Source organism: Mesoplodon mirus (assembly GCF_964341445.2).
Source record: "Mesoplodon mirus genome assembly, chromosome: 7".
NCBI classification, from domain to species: domain Eukaryota; kingdom Metazoa; phylum Chordata; class Mammalia; order Artiodactyla; family Ziphiidae; genus Mesoplodon; species Mesoplodon mirus.
Genome location: NC_138983.1, coordinates 108,598,730 through 108,620,442, shown reverse-complemented (window position 1 = coordinate 108,620,442; position 21,713 = coordinate 108,598,730). Strand labels below are relative to the sequence as shown.

At 36.9% G+C, this 21,713-nt stretch overlaps 1 protein-coding gene across 3 annotated transcripts in view; it reads right to left on the bottom strand.

Annotated features, from left to right (window-relative positions):
• The window catches only part of CNTN5 (contactin 5), a gene marked incomplete at both ends in the record, with an annotated part of 851,694 nt that overhangs the window by 29,821 nt on the left and 800,160 nt on the right, over positions 1–21,713 (bottom strand). For all 3 annotated transcript variants that reach the window (XM_082627404.1, XM_082627405.1, XM_082627406.1), the window contains one exon: positions 2,641–2,750. In XM_082627404.1, the coding sequence (XP_082483530.1) occupies positions 2,641–2,750 (110 nt within the window). The remainder of the gene's footprint in view (positions 1–2,640; positions 2,751–21,713) is intronic.

Below are 21,713 nucleotides of genomic sequence, written 5' to 3'. Positions count from 1 at the left end.
GATCACCAGCATTTTGTAAAACCCTTCTTACCATGGTCAGTAAGGTCTCTGTGTGGCCATACCCATTGAACAATCTCAGGCCTCATCTTTCTGAATTTCTTAGCAGCATTTGATTCAGTAGAACACTCCATTTTAAAATTCTTCTCTTGGCTTCTGAACTTCTTCAATGTCTTCTATAATTTCTTTGGCCATATCCACTTTCTTTCTTGAGTTCCAAATGAAGAGGTGCCATAGGGCTCAATTCTCAGACATCTTTATCAACATTTGGTGATCTCAGCCAGCACATGTATAAAAACCATTTATATACTGAAGATTCCTCAGAGTTATAGCTCTGTCTCTAACCTTTCTCTTAAAATAAGACTTACTTGATAGCTCTTTTTGTAAAAAAAAAATTAAATAAAAAAAGGCTTATAAAATTTAACACATTAAACCAGAATCTTTGATCTTTTTCTCTAAAATATGCTCTTCTCCATCCGTTCCTTATGTATGTGAATGATTTGTCATTCTCCCAGCTTCTTGGGTCAAAAAGCTCTGGAATTAAATTTGGCATAGTCCACATCTAATTTAAAATCAAATCCTGCCACACTTCCACTCAAAATATATTTTACAAGGTCCACTTCTCATCAATTCCACATCTACTGTTCTAGTCGAAAGCAACTTCATTGTCTGCTAGGTTGGAAGGACCACTTCTCCACTGCTCTACCTGAGGTCCTCTCTACAGTCTGTTCTTCACCCTCTAGACCAAGAGATGCTTTTAAAATATGAGTCAGAGACTGACTGGACTCTCTGTTCATAATCGTTAATGGTTTTTCCTTATACTGAAGATAAAATCTAAACTCCTTTTCCTGGTTCACAAGACTGCATATAACCTGGTTCTTGTCCCAGCGATTTTTCCTGCTACCACTCTTCCTGTTGTTCACTGTTATCTAGCCAAAATAGCTCCTGTTCTGTTCTTTGAACAAGGCCAGCATGCTCTTAAGACAGGGCCTTTGAGTTTGCTGTTCTCTCTGCCTCACTCTCTCTCTCTTTCTTTCTCTCATTTGATCATGTCAAATGTCACAACCTCAGAAAGGTTAATTCCTCAAACCTCTATAAACAGCAGACTCTCACTCTCTACCTTCTTGTGCAGTATTATTTTTCTGCACAACATTCATCATCAACTGAAATTATATCACACATTTATTTGTTAGCTTCTTTATTGTTTGCCTTCCCTACTACAACATAAGCTTCATGAGGACAGGGACTTTAATTTGCTCATTGTTTTATCCCTAGCATCTAGCTCAGTGTCTGCTAATCAGTAGGCCTACAATAAATATTTGTTGAAAGAATGGATGAATGATGATTTATATTTGAAAGAGAACCATTGTTCACAAGCTTAAATCTTATGTGATCTCTGTAGGACCTCATAGAAAGCTGTTATTACAGGTGAATCACGGTGGGAATATGAATGTCATGCTATTAGGCCAGGCAGAAAAATAGTTGAGGGTGACTGGCTGTGTGACAGGAGCACCACTTTGAGATGTAGAAGCCTGAATCCTCACTTTTCTGAACAGCAGAATACACTTTATGGGTTGCTACAAGTATGCACAACAACACATGTTCTGATTCAGAGGTCTAGGTGGACCTATACTCATTTAATTGTTTTAGGTTTAGTTCAATAGAAGCAGAGCTTGAGACAGGGATTTGAATGATGTAATTTACTGTGAGATTGCTTGCAGGTGAATCTATAAGGAAGGGTGGAAAAGAGGATGGAAAGTAGAAGGAACTGAGCAAGAGTGTGGTCCCAGGTGATCTAACATTGGCCTGATGTACACGACAAAGGCTCTGGACCATAAACTGCACCATAAAGTTGTTTCCTCCTTGAAGCAAGGGACCAGTATCAGTCAGTATCAGCCAGTCATTGACCTTGGGTTGCTTGACTGTGGGGTTGGTACCTTTTCTGGTAAGGCATCACCCCTTAGTGGAGGGCAGTTCTCCAGAGGGGAAGCTGAAAACCATTCATAGCCAACACTCACAGCAGCTAGGGGATGGTTCTTGTTTCTGTGGAATACTCAAGTTCACAGACTGCCCACAATCCTTTAGTCCATGTGGAGGATAAAATTTTATTGAAGTCAATGAATTGTTATAAAATGTTCACCACTATAAGTCTGGCATAACTATGTTTAAAAACAGTAAAATTTGAAGGACAAAAAGTCATTTGAATTAATAGGTACAGATCTCTAATTTCCAAGCAAATCTGAGAAGTTTGTATAGGAGGTAAGATCTGCCATGAACAATATAATAGGAAAACTTGTTTTATACATTAAATTATTAGAGGTAAATACACAGAAAGTATTTTTAACCACCAATAAATTGGATACCAGTAAATATCAACCTGTAGCTCCTGTTTTTTAATCTAAAAGTCTATTTTCTTTTTTTTTAAATCTTTGCTCAGTGCTATGGAAACTACCATATTGAAAAATAAGCTAGCTAATGAGCAACATAATACATGTCAGTAGAATAGTATATTTCTCATTTCTTTTCCATAGAGCAAAATTTAAAAGGAATGTAATTCTGTTGAAGTGTCACCAAACAATTTCTTCAAGACAGTACAGTGCCAGCAAAAATAACAAGGCTTATTTTCAGTAATTCTGTTCATACCTCAAATCCCTGTGGTCTTCCTAGACTCTCTTTAATATGTTTCCATGCAACAAGAATCTCTGACACAGACACACTTGTAGCCTTAACATCTGTGGGAGCAGCAGTGGGTTCTGTATGAAAGAAAATGGAAATAATAAACCACGATAGTAACAAGTTGTGCATACCAAAGCATTGCACCTGAATCTGTCCGGTGTTACTTCCTGCTATCTGATTTTTGAAGTGAAGTGCTGTGATGATTATGAAAAGCACAACAAGAAAAAATGATGCTCTTTTTGGATTTTTACACTGTGTCCAGTCTCATCAGTACCTTACCAATGACAAATAACAAATCTAGCAAGACAAGTAAAGAAGGTCTTTATCCTTGGATTAACTAGGACATTTCTGGAGAAGTTAAATTGTCTGACTTAAATTGTCTGCCAGTCTAGCATAATGATCAAAATAATGGACTAGGAGTCAGGCTTGGATTTTTTTGTTGCTGTTGTTGATTTTTGTCTTCCAAAAAATTACTTACCTTCAGACAAGTTGCTTTACCTCTTCCTGAGCGCCAGTTCCATCTTCTGTTATTTGGGCATATTGAGAGTACTTAGCTCATAAACTTTTAAGGTTAATTTAAATTGAAATAATACATATAAATTATTTATCACAGTGCTTGGCACTTAAAACATTCATTCACAAAATATCACTTTTTATTTTATTTTTTTACCCTGTGAAGGCACAAACAGAATCTAAATTTCATTAGATTTCTTTTGTTGTTCCAACCACAAAGCTACATTTCCATGATTGTGTAAGGAACGTGTTATGAATCATGATATTTAAAAGGCATGCATTGACTTTTAAGACAGATATAGACCAAAAAGGAAAGCCCCCAAAGGTCTCAGTGCTATTGCTCAAAACTACCTTTTCATTCATTCCTATGCTCAGTGACCTTTTTCACTACTTTTTTTTTAAATACACCATGTCTGACTGTTATCTATCAAGAGGAGCACTTTATTTGAGGTTGTACTCTATGTGAGGAACAAAATATTTTCAGCTTTGACATTGCTGAAGCATAAATACTGGGTCACAAACACACGTTAAATGAAATGGTAGAATAAAGGCCATAAGTTAGTTCAACTAGTCTATACAAAGTCGATTTCAAAAACCCCTACCCCATAAAAATTGTAGAGGCTTTTTATTCCAACCACATATCACTGATAAGACTTCAGATGAAACTGTTGATGAAAAAAAAAATATATATATATATACACACACACACATTTTTTTTTGTTTTGTTTTTGTTTTTAGATTCAGGGAACCATATTGCAAAGACAGAGTTCTAAATACAATTTTTAAGTCTTAGTCATATAAAGGGAATTATTGAGTTGGCCAAAAATTTTGTTTGGGTTTCCCATAAGATGTTATGGAAAAACCCAAATGAACTTTTTGGAGAACCAAATGTAACCATTTGCTGAGATTTTTCCTTTTCTAATGGAAGGAAAGTGGCCACATATCTACCTGGAGAGCCTTTATATATTGAAAATTGAAAATTTTAAAATCTTGAAAAATATAAGTCAAAAACTTCTACCCTTGTTACTGTAAAAAAGTACACAGAAGACTTTTTCAAAGGTGCATGTTTGCACTGAGCACTGATTTTTCTTTTGGTAAAGCTTTCATTAAAATTATATACTGAGGTATTTAAAAGTTGTTTGTTTGGGAAAGGGGGAAGATGGCGGAAGAGTAAGACATGGAGATCGCCTTCCTTCCCACAGATACATCAGAAATACATCTACACGTGGAACAACTCCAACAGAACACCCACTGAATGATGGCAGAAGACCTCAGACCTCCCAAAAGGCAAGAAAGTCCCCACATACCTGGGTAGGGCAAAAGAAAAAAGAATAAAGAGAGACAAAAGAATGGGGATGGGACCTCCACCAGTGGGAGGGAGCTGTGAAGGAGGAAAGGTTTCCACACACTAGGAAGCCCCTTCGCGGGTGGAGACTACAGGTGGTGGAGGGGGGAGTTTTGAAGCCATGGAGGAAAGCACAGCAACAGGGGTGCAGAGGGCAAAGCGGAGAGATTCCCACACAGAAGAGTGGTGCCAAACAGCACTCACCAGCCCCAGAGGCTTATCTGCTCACCCGCTGGGGAAGGCGGGAGATGGGAGCTGAGGCTCGGGCATCAGTAGGATCGCAGGGAGAGGACTGGGGTTGTCTGCGTGAACACAGCCTGAAGGGGTTAGTGCACCATGGCGAGCTGGGTGGGAGTCTGGGAAAATGTCTGGACCTGCCGAAGGCAAGAGACTATTTCTTCCCTCTTTGTTTCCTGGTGTGCGAGGAGAGGGGATTAAGAGCACTGATTAAAGGAGCTCCAGAGATGGGCGTGAGATGTTAAGTCCACTGCTGCCACCACCAAGAAGCCTGTGTGTGTGCACAGGTCACTCTCCACACCTACCTTCTGGGGAGCCTCTGCAGCCTGCCACTGCCAGGGTCCCGGGACCCAGGGACAACTTCCCCAGGAGAATGCACTGAGCTCCTCAGGCTGGTGCAATGTCACACCAACCTCTGCCACAGCAGGCTTGCTGCCCACTCCATGCCCCTCCCTCCCCCCGGCCTGAGTGAGCCAGAGCCCCCAAATGAGCTGCAACTTTAACCGCCGTCCTGTCTGAGTGAAGAACAGACGCCCTCTGGTGACCTACAGGCAGAGGCGGGGCCAAATGCAAAGCTGAACCCCAGGAACTGTGCGAACAAAGAACAGAAAGGGAAATCTCTCCCAGCAGCCTCAGGAGCAGCAGATTAAATCTCCACAATCAACTGGACGTACCTTGGATCGGTGGAATACCTGAATAGACAATGAATCATCCCAAATTGAGGAGATGGACTTTGAGAGCAAGATATATTATTTTTCCCCTTTTCCTCTTTTTGTGAGTGTGTATGTGTATGCTTCTGTGTGACATGTTGTCTGTAGAGCTTTGCTTTTACCATTTGTCCTAGGGTTCTCTCTGCCTGACTTGTTTGTTTGTTTGTTTTGTTTTTTTATTAAAACATTTTTTCTTCTTAATAATTATTTTTATATTAATAACTTTATTTTATTTTACTTTATTTTATTTTATCCCTTCTTTCTTTCTTTCTATCTATCTTTCTTTCTTTCTTTCTTTTTCTTTATTACTTTCTTTCTACTTTTTCTCCCTTTTATTCTGAGCCATGTGGATGAAAGGATCTTGGTGCCACAGCCAGGAGTCAGTGCTGTGCCTCTGACATGGGAGAGCCTACTTCAGGACACTGGTCCACAGGAGAACTGCCAGATCCACATAATGTCAAATGGCGAAAATCTCCCACAGATCTCCATCTCAACACGAACACCCAGCTTTACTCAACGACCAGCAAGCTACAGTGCCAGACACCTTATGCCAAACAATTAGCAAGACAGGAACACAACCCCACCCATTAGCAGAGAGGCTGCCTCAAATAATAATAAGGCCACAGTCACACCAAAACACACCACCAGACGTGGACCTGCCCACCAGAAAGACAAGATCCAGCCTCATTCACCAGAGCACAGACACTAGTTCCCTCCATCAGTAAGCCTACACAAGCCACTGAAACAACTTTAGCCACTGGAGACAGACACCAAAAACAATGGGAACTATGAACCTGCAGCCTGCAAAAAGAAGACCACAAACACAGTAAAATAAAAGAGAAGACAGAAAAACACACAGAAGATGAAGGAGCAAGATAAAAACCCACCAGACCTAACAAGTGAAGAGGAAATAGGCCATCTACTTGAAAAAGAATTCAGAATAATGATAGTAAAGATTATCCAAAATCTTGGAAATAGAAGAGAGAAAATGAAAGAAACATTTAATAAGGACCTAGAAGGAGTAAAGAGGAAACAAGCAATGATGAACAACACAATAAATGAAATTAAAAATACTCTAGAAGAGATCAATAGCAGAATAACTGAGGCAGAAGAATGGATAAGTGACCTGGAAGATAAAATAGTGGAAATAACTACCACAGAGCAGAATAAAAAAAAAAAAAAGAATGAAAAGAACTGAGGACAGTCTCAGAGACGTCTGGGACAACATTAAACACACCAACATTCAAATTATAGGGGTCCCAGAAGAAGAAGACAAAAAGGAAGGGACTGAGAAAATATTTGAAGAGATTATAGTTGAAAACTTCCCTAATATGGGAAAGGAAATAGTTAATCAAGTCCAGGAAGCACAGAGAGTCCCATACAGGATAAATCCAAGGAGAAACATGCAAAGACACATATTAATTAACCTGACAAAAATTAAATACAAAGAAAACATATTAAAAACAGCAAGGGAAAACCAACAAATAACACACAAGGGAATCCCCATAAGGTTAACAGCTGATCTTTCAGCAGAAACTCTGCAAGCCAGAAGGGAGTGGCAAGGCATATTTAAAGTGATGAAGGAGAAAAATCTACAACCAAGATTACTCTACCCAGCAAGGATCTCATTCAGATTTGATGAAGAAATTAAAAGCTTTACAGACAACCAAAGTCTGAGAGAGTTCAGCACCACCAAACCAAGCTTACAACAAATGCTAAAGGGACTTCCCTAGGCAAGAAACACAAGAGAAGGAAAAGACCTATAATAACAAACCCAAAACAATTAAGAAAATGGAAATAGGAACATACATATCGATAATTATGTGAAATGTAAATGGATTAAATTCTCCCACCAAAAGACACAGACTGGCTGAATGGATACAAAAACAAGACCCATATATATGCTGTCTACAAGAGACCCACTTCAGACATAGGGACACATACAGACTGAAAGTGAGGGGATGGAAAAATATATTCCACCCAAATGGAAATCAAAAGAAAGCTGGAGGAGCAATTCTCATATCAGAAAAAATAGACTCTAAATTAAAGACTATTACAAGAGACAAAGAAAGACATTCAATGGTGAAAAACTAAAAACCTTTCCACTAAGATCAGGAACAAGACAAGGTTTCCCACTCTCACAACTCTTATTCAACATAGTTTTGGAAGTTTTAGCCACAACAATCAGAGAAGAAAAGGAAATAAAAGGAATCCAAATCAGAAAAGAACAAGTAAAGTTGTCACTGTTTGCAGATGACATGATACTATACATAGAGAATCCTAAGATGCTACCAGAAAACTACTAGAGCTAATCAATGAATTTGGTAAAGTAGCAGGATACAAAATTAATGCACAGAAATCTCTGGCATTCCTAATCACTAATGATGAAAACTCTAGAAGTGAAATAAGAAAACACTCCCATTTACCATTGCAACAAAAAGAATAAAATATCTAGGAATAAACCTACCTAAGGAGACAAAAGATCTGTATGCAGAAAATTATAAGACACTGATGAAAGAAGTTAAAGATGATACAAATAGATGGAGAGATATACCATGTTCTTGGATTGGAAGAATCAACATTGTGAAAATGACTCTACTACCCAAAGCAATCTACAGATTCAATTCAATCCCTAGCAAACTACCACTGGCATTTTTCACAGAACTAAAACAAAAAAATTCACAATTTCTATGGAAACACAAAAGACCCCGAATAGAAAAAGCAATCTTGAGAATGCAAAATGGAGCTGGAGCAATCAGGCTCCCTGACTTCAGACTATACTACAAAGCTACAGTAAGCAAGACCGTATGGTACTGGCACAAAAGCAGAAATATAGATCAATGGAACAGGATAGAAAGCCCAGAGATAAACCCATGCACATATGGTCATCTTATCTTCAATAAAGGAGGCAACAATGTACAGTGGAGAAAAGACAGTCTCGTCAATAAATGGTGCTGGGAAAACTGGACAGGTACATGTAAAAGTATGAGATTAGAACACTCCCTAACACCATACACAAAAATAAGCTCAAAATGGATTAAAGACCTAAATGTAAGGCCAGAATCTATCAAACTCTTAGGGGAAATCATAGAGAGAACACTCTATGACATAAATCACAACAAGATTCTTTTTGACCCACCTCCTAGAGAAATGGAAATAAAGACAAAAGTAAACAAATGGGACCCAATGAAACTTAAAAGCTTTTGCACAGCAAAGGAAACCATAAACAAGACCAAAAGACAACCCTTAGAATGGGAGAAAATATTTTCAAATGAAGCAACTGACAAAGGATTAATCTCCAAAATTTACAAGCAGCTGATGCAGCTCAATAACAAAAAAACCCAAAGAACTCAATCCAAAAATGGAAAGAAGACCTAAATAGACATTTCTTCACAGAAGATATACAGATTGCCAGCAAACACATGAAAGAATGCTCAACATCATTAATCATTAGAGAAATGCAATTCAAAATTACAATGAGATATCATCTCACACCAGCCAGAATGGCCATGATCAAAAAATCTAGAAACAATAAATGCTGGAGAGGGTGCGGAGAAAAGGGAACACTCTTGCACTGCAGGTGGGAATGTGAATTGGTACAGCCACTATGGAGAACATTATGGAGGTTCCTTAAAAAACTACAAATAGAACTACCATATGACCCAGCAATCCCACTACTGGGCATATACCCTTAGAAAACCATAATTCAAAAAGAGTCATGTACCAAAATGTTCATTGCACCTCTATTTACAATAGCCAGGAGATGGAAGCAACCTAAGTGTCCATTGACAGATGAATGGATAAAGAAGATGTGGCACATATATACAATGGAATATTACTCAGCTATATAAAGAAACAAAATTGAGTTATTTGTAGTGAAGTGGATGGACCTAGAGTGTGTCATACAGAGTGAAGTAAGTCAGAAAGAGAAAGACAAATACCGTATGCTAACACATATATATGGAATCTAAGAAAAAAATAATGTCATGAAAAACCTAGGGGTAAGACGGGAATAAAGACACAGCCCTCCTAGAGAATGGACTTGAGGATATGCGGTGGGGGAAGGGTAAGCTGTGGCAAAGTAAAAGAGTGGCATGGACATATATACACTACCAAACGTAAAATAGATAGCTAGTGGGAAGCAGCTGCATAGCACAGTGAGATCAGCTCGGTGCTTTGTGACCACCTAGAGGGGTGGGATAGGGAGGGTGGGAGTGAAGGAGACGCAAGAGGGAAGAGATGTAAGAACATATGTATATATATAACTGATTCACTCTGTTATAAAGCAGAAGCTAACACACCATTTTAAAGCATCGTATTTTATTTCATAATTCAGTGAGAAAACTGTACTGATGCTCTCTGTTCCCACCTGGAAGGATTTCAGAGTAAGTCAGATGTGGGAATGAAAGCTTGGGTGCCAGAGGGAGACATTTTACAATATATATATATATATATATATATATATATATATATTATACTATATATATATATATTAACATCTTTATTGGAGTATAATTGCTTTAAACAATTAAAAAAACATGGCAGTCTTGTTAACATATTGATATAAATGCTGAGGAGATTGTCATAGATGCACAGTATTAAAGTGACCTTTATAGCTGAATTTTAAAAATAAAGCAAAAAATACTTTGTGCTTTCTTTTTCCTCCCAATTACTTTTTAAGAGAATTGTCCAAGGTTTCAGATGTAAGAAAACTGCTTCTTCCTCCTGATTTTAGCTAAGTTTTATTGTTGTGAAAATTTTCTCAATTGTATTTAACATGTTTATAAATGTAATTGATTACTTCAGAAGGGTATATATACTATATCTGTGATACTTCAAAGTGCTTTGGTAAATTCACATTAATGTTTACACAGAAGCTGACTTTAGTTTCTGCCATGGTATAAATTGTCATTTCTCATTCTGCCCTTTGAATATCTTTTTTTTTTCTTTTGCTCAATGGTTTCCTTCATCCCACTTTCCAACTGCCTCTTATTTGTGCATCTACCAGATTAAAAAAAAATACTCTGTGAAAATCTTCTTCTTTTATTTCATTCTAGAATTCTGTTCAGCAGACCTGCCACAAAATTTTATTTTCATTGCTATTAAACAGGAGTTAAAATTCTTCATTTTACAAGTAAATGAAAGGAAATGCTCATGTTCTTAAGTGTGTATAATCTGATCTCCAGGATTTAGTATATGATTTATTTCAAAGAAAGCCACCCTTTGAATATCATTTGTTATTTGGAGGAAGTTTTGCTTATCTTTTAAGAGAATGCATTGCAGAGATTTGTGTGACAAATGCCTGCTTTCAACTTTTTTTTATTATTGAGGCAATTACATCTTTGTCAAAAGAGATTGCAGGGGGATAAATAATTTCAGAAGCACGAAATATGTTGTTGGAAGGCAGCTTTTCGATCTCTCTTTACCACTATAGAAAGAAATTTCTCTCTCAGCTTTCTGTAGCACTACACTAGTTTAAGTACTTTTTAAATAGAATGATGAAAGTTTTAAAAAAGTAAAAAATAAAGAACAATATTCAGAAATTATTTCCCAAACCTGCACCCTAATTTCTATTTAAAACCTCTAAGCTTTTTAAATCCACGTCAGACACAAGAAGACATTTCACAGTTGCACCCTCGGGGGATAAGTATTATAGTTGCATCAAATGAATGAGGGTAAATGAAACAAGAATTGAAGAGTCATTTTTTTTTTTCACCGTCTGGATATAAATAGTATCAGAAGTAGACCCATGCTGACCTGCATTGGAAATTTTAGTATGTAAAAAAGTGACCTCATTCAGTTTACTTCCAAAAGTTTCAATTTGTACGGTTCATTAGCTAGTGAATATTTTCATGTATCAAAATGTTTGTCTGCAGACAAGAGTAACTGACTAGACCATAGAATGTCTGCTTTGAATTGGAGCTAGCTGTCCTGTTTGGGCATGCCATTGTAATTGAATGATGGAAAGTCACAACTAGAAATAATTTTAGAAAGTCACTTGGATCAAAGGTCACACATGGTTGACCAGTGGGTCTTCAGCCATATTTTGTTTGCCCAAGTAATCTATTAAATTAATTAATTTCAACATTCCATATAAAAATAAGAATTTATGGCTTATTTGGGGGTAAAAAGCGGGATACCAAGTCTGAATCCTTGGGTGCTGGTAGATGAGAATTAGCAGTTGGTCCCATTAGTCAGGGCATATTCTTTTTATTTTGCCAGATTCTCTACCAGTCTTTATTGTCTCACTTCTGGGACTACTTCACTTATTCATATTTCTTACCTGATGTCTATAGGCTTTTGAGTTATATGTTTTAAATCCATGCCCTTTTTTTTTTCTTGCTTTAAAATTTTTTTTTAATCTAAAATACTGTAAAATCACATAATATGATTCAGAAGGCAAAGTGTCATCAGGAGCAAAATAATAAATCCAGTGTTCTTTCACTGTAAATATTTATTATTCTCTTACTTCTAAAGCTTAAAAATATGATTTTTTTTGTTAATTTGATGAATGCTCCCTATCATGAAATTGTTTAGATGCCACACACACAGTTCTCATTGCTCCCTCATCTTAGTGATTGTAGACTCAATGAAGATTTGTGTCTGTGTGATAAGTTTGCACAGGCTACATTAACTGCATAAAGGAAAAAGGACTTACGAATATTATTGTATATAATAGGTACAGTTTGAAAACTTAAACATGCCCTCATTTTGCAGATGAAAAAAGTGACATAGAAACAGGTTGATTTATCTGAACTCTGCTTCTGGCTCTGAAAGAGCCCCAAGTAGAACTCAGGTCTCAAATGCTCTCTCTTCTGTTGTTTTTAAATGGCACCAAGGAAGCAGCTGTCTCATTCTTTACCTCTTAGGGTCAGTTTTGGGGTGCAGAAGAGATTTTACAAGGAGAATATATAGTCAATTCTCTTGCTGCACAATTGTTTCCAAATAACTGACAGATGAATGAATGGAATAAGATTAAAAACAAATGAACAAAAATAACAAAGAAAATAGATGAGGGGGGAATAACCAAAGGTAATAATAGTAACTGCCATTTATTGAAGATTTGATATATGCCAAGTCTTATTTAAAATTCTTTATAATGTATCAATTAATCCTCCCAACAACCCTACTATCATTGTCACCATTTTTCAGATGAGGAAATCCAGGGGCAGAGAGGTTAAGCAACTTGCCCAAAGTTGCTCAGCTGCTAGAGGGTGGAGAGAAGATTTGAACAGAGCAGTCAGGCCCTGACCACCACACTGCTCTGCTTCTGTGCACACATCTGTGCTTACCCCCCTGGTGCTTCTTCCTACTGCTTTCTCTTCTCCTTGCCCCACCACACTTAACTTCTCTCAAGAATATTTATGTTGGAATCCCCAGCTGGCCTCTCTAAGCCTTGCCAGAAACCACCTAAATCCCCATCATCTCCTATTTAACCCTACCACAGGCATACTATCAACTCCTTTTATTCCTATTTCATGGAATTTTTGATAATTTTGAACCACAGCTACACTGTTCCTCATAGATCTTGTCATATTTAGGCATCTCTAAAACTCTCCTGATCTGTAAGTCACAGGATGCTTCTTGCCACACTCACTTCTATCTGTTATGCTTGGGTAATTTGATGAAAATTCAGGGATTTATTTGAGATTACACTAGCATTTTGTCTAATAGATTCAAAGATTTTTAAAGATTTCTTTTTTCTTTTCACTTATGATGATATTAATTAGGCCATGGCTGACTCCTTCATTCCAATTATGGGATATGAAGTGGACAGGCTGACTGATAGAATTCAGTTCCTGTTAGATTAAAAATTTTGTACAGCATTACCGTGTTCATGAATTTAGATGATACATTTGTATTAAGTGACTTAGCAGCTGGAGTTCTCCAAGTGATATGGGGGGATGTGCTTATAATATTGATTATACATTTGACTTCCCAGGAGGAGTGGGCAAGAGCATTAATCAAAGGACAGTTTAATAAACTCCTTGAGAGAAGGGTTATGGTTTCATTATTTAAAAATTCAGTTAAGACAGCTGTAGCTGAACTTTTACAGGCACTAATCCAAATGGATCATCTGGCAAAGATAGGAAATTATTCCTCGTATTTTACAACTAATATGCCAATTTATTAATTTTCAAGTTCACATGAATCCCACTGAGCTCAGTTTCAGCTAAGGACTTATTTGCAGAATAACACCTCATGAAAGTCAGGTTTTAATTTGAGCTGTGGTAGCTCAATTTGCAAGAGGATAATTGCATATCATTTTCTGCAAACAAGGAGAAGCTTTTTAACTTTAATAAAAAATAAAAGCCACATATTTTTACATATAAGGAAAAAGCCAAAAAAAACTAGAGAAAGTTAAATCACATCACATGTAAACAAATATTTCAACCTACAATTAATCTATACTGAATTTCCCTCTATTTTTCTATTAGATGTATTTGAATGCTCAGGTTCTTTCTCTTTCCAAATCTAAAGTGGAAAATGGATGTAAATTTAATTAATAAGTATTTCTAGAAATATGGAAATGAAGGCCAATTTGAGTTCTCATGTTGGAAATGTTGCTTTTTATCACTTATACCATGCACTTTAAAATCAATTATGTTGGAACTTTGCTATTCTTTAAAAAAATAGAATTGTTTCCAAGATGAGAGTATTGCATGGGTTATATCATACCCTGAGACCTGAAGTCAAATCAGGGTTAGAATGCACATAATTTTTGCCTGGTTCAAAGGGTATAGATAAATGTGAATGGTGCATGGAAGTCCCAGAAGGCAAATCTCTTTCCTCCCAGGTTTATTTAGAATGTTGCTTGTCACTGACAGAGCCATTCGGGATTATTTCTGTTGTGGAAACCTTGAAAGGTTTCAAAGTCTCAAGGGTGTTAGCAAAAAAACCATTTGGAGCTTTTCTGACAGTACTTTAGGGCAATAGTCAACCCCCAAGTGGCAAGAGTCAAGGTTACTTCCCAAGTGATTTACTAAGTATCTATATGTATAAATGATGAATCCTTCTATAACAGATTACATTCAAGGTTTTCCCTTCAATGATGAACTTCTCACTTGCATCCCAATAGGTTTCTTGAGAGGAAAAGGAAAACATAGAGGTATGGGGAATGCACACAAGAACTTATGGAAGTGTGTTCTGGATGTGAATGTCATCCATTGTCAATGTGCCAATGGGAAATGGGTTGAGAACTAGTACTGTCAGGTGTGCCTTGAAGTCCTTGTGCTCTGTGCTTCCCTCCAAAAAACATGGCTGTGTTTGATATGGCATCTGGTACATTTCACCGCCTTGATGTCAGTGGTGAAAGGGTGGTACCTTCTCCATGGTACTCTAGGTGCGTAGCTGTATCATGATATGAAGGGAAGGAACTATGCCCATAAACAGAGATAGAAAGCCAGTCCCTCTGCTCTTGTTCTTTGCTTTATCTAAGAATGCAGAGGACAGGTGGACTAGGTTAATGGAAGTAAAAAGAAACAGAAGTGGTCTATGGAGAAATACAGTCTCAATCAGATCAGTTGGGCTTTGGGCAAGAGTATGATGACAAAGTCTCACTGTGAATCTCTGTGAACATCCACAGACATGGAAGAGAGTCCCCTGCTCTGGCATGAGCACAATATATTATTTTGTCAGTTTATTACAGGCCTTGAGACTTTTTAAAAATGGTTCAATCTTGAAAATATTCACTCCTTTTCAAGTAAAGCAGTTTGCCAAGTGACTAAAAAAGATGTTGGTTTCCCTCTTTTTATTATAGAGCAAAAGTTGATCTGTTATTATTACCTATACTGGGACAATTAAAATTTAAAAGAATATTTCAGAATGTAGAATAAATTGACAAAATTTTAGTCTTAGATTTTTAATGGCGTCCAGCGATGTTCTACTTCTAGATTTTCATTTTTAGAGTGGAGGAAGATAAGGCTCAGAAAGGTGAAAAAAATGCCCAAGACCATACAGTTAGTCTGAGCTTGAAACTCAAGCTCCGCTTACCCTAGGCAAATGCTCTCTTTTCCTTCCATTGTCCTGCTTTTCACATTTAACACAATTTAATGGTGTTAAAACTTTATTAATATTTACACAGGAAGTTCCAAATTAGTAAATTTAATTAGTGAGCAAATGCTAATATATGTTTGAATTTTGTTCTCAGAACAAAGGCAGACTCTATTCAGATTTTTTTATTTTGACATATTTATTGGAGTACAATTGCCTTAAAATGGTGTGTTAGTTTCTGCTTTATAACAAAGTGAATCAGCTATACATATACATATGTCCCCATATATCCTCCCTCTTGCATCTCCATCGCACCCTCCCTATTCCACCCCTCTAAGTGGTCACAAAGCACCGAGCTGATCTCCCTGTGCTATGCAGTTGCTTCCCACTAGCTATCTATTTTACATTTGGTAGTGCATATTTGCCCATACCACTCTCTCACTTTGTCCCAGCTTACCCTTCCCCCTCCCAGTGTTCTCAAGTCCATTCTTTATGCCTACATCTGTATTCCTGTCCTGGCCCTAGGTTCTTCAGAACCACTTTTTAATTTTACATTCCATATATATGTGTTAGCATATGGTATTTGTTTTCTCTTTCTGACTTACTTCACTCTGTATGACAGACTCTAGGTCCATCATCCTCACTACAAATAACACAATTTCCTTTCCTTTCATGGCTGAGTAATATTCCATTGCATATATGTGCCACAACTTCTTTATCCACTTGTCTGTCTATGGACACTTAGATTGCTTCCATGTCCTGGCTATTGTAAATAGTGCTGCAGTGATATTGTGGTATATGACTCTTTTTGAATTATGGTTTTCTCAGGGTATATGGGCAGTAGTGGGAGTGTTGGGTCATATGGTAGTTCTATTTTTAGTTTTTTAAAGAACCTCCATAGTGTTCTCCATAGTGGTTGTATCAATTTACATTCCCACCAACAGTGCAAGATGGTTCCCTTTTCTCCACACCCTCTCCAGCATTTATACTTCGTCAATTTTTTAATGATGACCATTCTGAACTGGTGTGCAGGTGATACTTCATTGTAGTTTTGATTTGCATTTCTCTGCTGATTAGTGGTGTTGAGCATTCTTTCATATGTTTGTTGGCTATCTGTATATCTTCTTTGGAGAAATGTCTATTTAGGTCTTCTGCCCATTTTCGGATTGGGTTTTTTGTTTTTTTGATATTGAGCTGCATGAGCTGCTCGCAAATATTGGAGATTAGTCCTTTGTCAGTTGCTTCACTTGTAAATAATTTCTCCAATTCTGAGGGCTGTCTTTTCATCTTATTTATGGTTTCCTTTGCTGTGCAAAAGCTATTAAGTTTCATTAGGTCCCCTTTGTTTATTTTTGTTTTTATTTCCATTTCTCTAGGATGTTGGTCAAAGATGATCTTGTTGTGATTTATGTCATAGAGTGCTCTGTGTATGTTTTCCACTAAGAGTTTTATAGTGTCCAGCCTTACATTTAGGTCTTTAATCCATTTTGAGTTTATTTCTGTGTATGGTGTTAGCGAGTGTTCTAATTTCTTTCTTTTACATGTAGCTGTCCAGTTTTCCCAGCACCACTCATTGAAGAGGCTGTCTTTTTTCCACTGTATATTCTTGCCTCCTTTATCAAAAATAAGGTAACCATATGTGTGTGGGTTTACCTCTGGGTTTTCTATCCTGTTCCATTGATCTATATTTCTGTTTTTTTTGTTTTTTTTTTTGCCAGTACCATGCTGTCTTGATTTAGGTAGCTTTGTAGCATAGTCTGAAGTCATGGAGTCTGATTCCTCCAGCTTCATTTTTCTTTCTCAAGATTGCTTTGGCTATTCAGGGTATTTTTTGTTTCCATATAAATTGAAATTTCTTTTCCAGTTCTGTGAAAAAATGTCATTCATAGTTTGATAGGGATTGCATTGAATCTGTAGATTGCTTTGGGTAGTATAGTCATTTTCACAATGTTGATTCTCCCAATCCAAGATCATGGTATATCTCTCCATCTATTTGTATCATCTTTAATTTCTTTCATCAGAGTCTTATAGTTTTCTTCCTCTAGGTCTTTTGTCTCCCTAGGCAGGTTTTTTCCTAGGTATTTTATTCTTTGTGTTCCAATGGCAAATGGGAGTGTTTCCTTAATTTCTCTTTCAGATTTTTCATCGTTGGTGTATAGCAATGTAAGAGATTTCTGTACATTAATTTTGTATCCTGCTACCTTACCAAATTCCTTGATTAGCTCTAGATATTTTCTGGTAGTATCTTTAGGATTCTCTATGTATAGTATCATGTCATCTACAAACACTGACAGCTCTACTTCTTTTTTCTGATTTGTATTCCTTTGATTTCTTTTTCTTCCCAGATTGCTGTGGCTAAAATATCCTAAACTATGTTGAGTAATAGTGGTGAGTGTGGACAACCTTGTCTTGTTCCTGATCTTAGTGGAAATGTTTTCTGTTTTTCACCATTGAGAACAATGTTGGCTGTGAGTTTGTCATATATGGCCTTTATTATGTTGAGGTAAGTTCCCTCTATGTCTATTTCCTAGAGGGTTTTATCATAAGTGGGTGTTGAATTTTGTCAAAAGTTTTTCTGTATCTATTGAGATGATCATATGGTTTTTATCCTTCAATTTGTTAATATGGTGTATCACATTGATTGATTTGTGTATATTGAAGAATCCTTGCATTCCTGGGATAAATCCCACTTGATCATGGTGTGTGATTTTTAATGTGATTTTGGACTCTGTTTGCTAATATTTTGTTGTGGATTTTTGCCTCCATGTTCATCAGTGATGTTGGCCTGTAGTTTTCTTTCTTTGTGACACCTTTGTCTGATTTTGGTATCAGAGTGATGGTGGCCTCGTAGAATGAGTTTGGGAGTGTTCCTCCATCTGCTGTATTGTCAAAGAGTTTGAGAAGGATAGGTGTTAGTTCTTGTTTAAATGTTTGATAGAATTCGCCTGTGAAGCCATCTGGTCCTGGGTTTTTGTTTTTTGGAAGATATTTAAACACAGTCTCAATTTCCATGCTTTTGATTGGTCTGTTTATATTTTCTGTTTTTTCCTGGTTCAGTCTTCGAAGGTTGTGCTTTTCTAAGAATTTGTCCATTTCTTCCAGGTTGTCCATTTTATTGGCATAGAGTTGCTTGTAGTAATCTCTCATGATCCTTTGTATTTCTGCAGTGTCAGTTGTTATGTCTCGTTTTTCATTTCTAATTCTATTTATTTGTCTTCTCCCTTTTTTTCTTGATGAGTCTGGCTAATGGTTTATCAATTTTGTTTATCTTCTCAAAGAAGAAGCTTTTACTTTTATTGATCTTTGCTATTGTTTCCTTCATTTCTTTTCCATTTATTTCTGATCTGATCTTTATGATTTCTTTCCTTTGGCTAACTTTGGGGGCTTTTTATTCTTCTTTCTCTAATTGCTTTAGGTATAAGGTTAGGTTGTTTATTTCAGATATTTCTTGTTTCTTGGGGTAGGAATCTATTGCTCTAAAGTTCCCTCTTAGAAATGTTTTTGCTACATCCCATAGGTTTTTGGTCATTGTGTTTTCTTTGTCCTTTCTTTCTAGGTATTTTTTGATTTGCTCTTTGATTTCTTCAGTGATCTCTTGGTTATTTAGTAGTGTATTGATTAGCTTCTGTGTGTTTGTAGTTTTTACAGATTTTTTCCTGTAATTGACATCTAGTTTCATAGTGTTGTGGTCAGAAAAGATACTTGATACAATTTCAATTTTCTTATATTTACCAGGGCTTGATTTGTGAGCCAGGATATGATCTGACCTGGAGAATGTGCCATGAGCACTTGAGAAGAAAGTGTATTAAGTTTTTTTGGATGGAATGTCCTATAAATATCATTTAAGTCCATCTTGTTTAATGTATCATTTAAAGCATGTGTTTCCTTATTTATTTTCATTTTGGATGATCTGTCCATTAGTGAAAGTGGGGTGTTATAGTCCCCTACTATGATTGTGTTACCGTTGATTTCCTCTTTTATGGCTGTTAGCATTTGCCTTATGTATTGAGGTGCTCATATGTTGGGTGAATAAATATTTACAATTGTTATATCTAATTGGATTGATCCCTTGATCATTATGTAGTGTCCTTCTTTGTCTCTTTTAGTAGCCTTTATTTAAAATCTATTTTGTCTGACATGAGAATTGCTATTCCAGCTTTCTTTTGATTTCCATTTGCATGGAATATCTTTTTCCATCCCCTCATTTTCAGTCTGTATGTGTTCCTAGGTCTGAAGTGGGTCTATTGTAGACAGTATATGATACGGCTCTTGTTTCTGTAAACATTCAGACAGTGTATGTCTTTTGGTTGCAGCATTCAATCCATTTAGTTTTAAGGTAGTTGTCGATATGTATGTTCCTTTTCCAATTTTCTCAATTGTTTTGGGTTTGTTATCATAGGTGTTTTCCTTCTCTTCTGTTTCCTGCCTAGAGAAGTTCCTTTAGCATTTGTTGTAAACCTAGTTTGGTGATGCTGAATTATCTTAGCTTTTTCTTGTCTGTAAAATTTTTAATTTCTCCATCAAATCTGAATGAGATCCTGCTGGGTAGAGTGATCTTGGTTGTAGGTTGTTCCCTTTCATCACTTTAAATATGTCCTCCGACTCCCTTCTGGTTTGCAGAGTTTCTGCTGAAAGATCAGCTGTTAACCTTATGTGGATTCCCTTGTATGTTATTTGATTTTTTATCCCTTGCTGTTTAAAAAAAAATTGTTTTTGCATTTAATATTTGATAGTTTGATTAGTATGTGTCTTGGCATGTTTCTCCTTGGATTTATCCTGTATGGGACTCTCTGTGCTTCCTGGACTTGATTGACTGTTTCCTTTCCCATATTAAGGAAGTTTTCAACTACAATCTCTTCAAATATTTTCTCAGTCCCTTTCTTTTTCTCTTCTTCTTCTGGGACCCCTATAATTCGAATGTTGGTGCACTTAATACTGTTCCAGAGGTCTCTGAGACTGTCCTCAGTTCTTTTCATTCTTTTTTGTTTATTCTGCTCTGCAGTAGTTATTTCCACTATTTTATCTTCCAGGTCACTTATCAGTTCTTCTGCCTCCGTTATTCTGCTATTGATTCCTTCTAGAGAATTTGGATCATCTTTACTATCATTAATCTGAATTCTTTTTCCGGTAGACTGTCTATCATTGTTCTGGTGGGTTCTTACCTTGCTCTTTCATTTGCTGTGTGTTTCTCTGTTTTCTCGTTTTGCTTAACTTACTGTGTTTGGGGTCTCCTTTTTGCAGGCTGCAGGTTCGTAGTTCCCATGTTTTTGATGTCTGACCCAGTGGCTAAGGTTGGTTTAGTGAGTTGTGTAGGCTTCCTTGTTGAGGGACCTAGTGCCTGTGTTCTGGAAGATGAGGCTGGATCTTGTCTTTCTGGTGGGCAGGACTGCGTCTAGTGGTGTGTTTTGGGATGTCTGTGACCTTATTATGATTTTAGGCTGCCTCTCTGCTAATGGGTGGTGTCATGTTCCTGTCTTGCTTGTTGTTTGTCATAGGGTGTCCAGGACTGTAGTTTGCTAGTTGTTGAGTGGAGCTGGATCTTAAGGTTGAGATAGAGATCTCTGGGAGATCATTGGGCGTTTGATATTACATGGAGCCTGGAGCTCACTGGTGGACCAATGTTCTTATCTCATCTCTCCCACTTCAGAGGCACAAGCCTGATACCTGGCTGGAGCACCAAGACCTTGTCAGCCACATGGTTCAGAAAAAAAAAAAAAGAAAGAAAGAATTAAAATAAAATAAAATAAAGTTATGAAAATAAAAATAATTATTAAAATAAAAAGAAATTAAAATGTAATAAAAAAAGAAAGGAAGAAAGAAGAGAGCCACCAAACCAAGAAAACAAATCCAGCAATGATAACAAGTGCTAAAAACTATACTAAATGGAAAACAAAACAAAATGAAGAAACAGAACCCTAGGACAGATGGTAAAAGCAAAGCTATACAGACAAAATCACACCAAGAAGCATACACATACACACTCACAAAAAGAGAAAAAAGGAAAAAAAATATATATATATATCGTTGTTCCCAAAGTCTACCACCTTAATTTTGAGATAATTCATTGTTTATTCAGGTATTCCAGAGATGCAGGGTACATTAAGTTGATTGTGGAGATTTAGTCCACTGCTCCTGAGGCTTCTGGGATAGATTTCCCTTTCTCTTCATTATTCACACAGCTCCTGGGGTTCAGCTTTGGATTTTGTCCTGCCTCTGCATGTAGGTCACTTAAGGGCATCTCT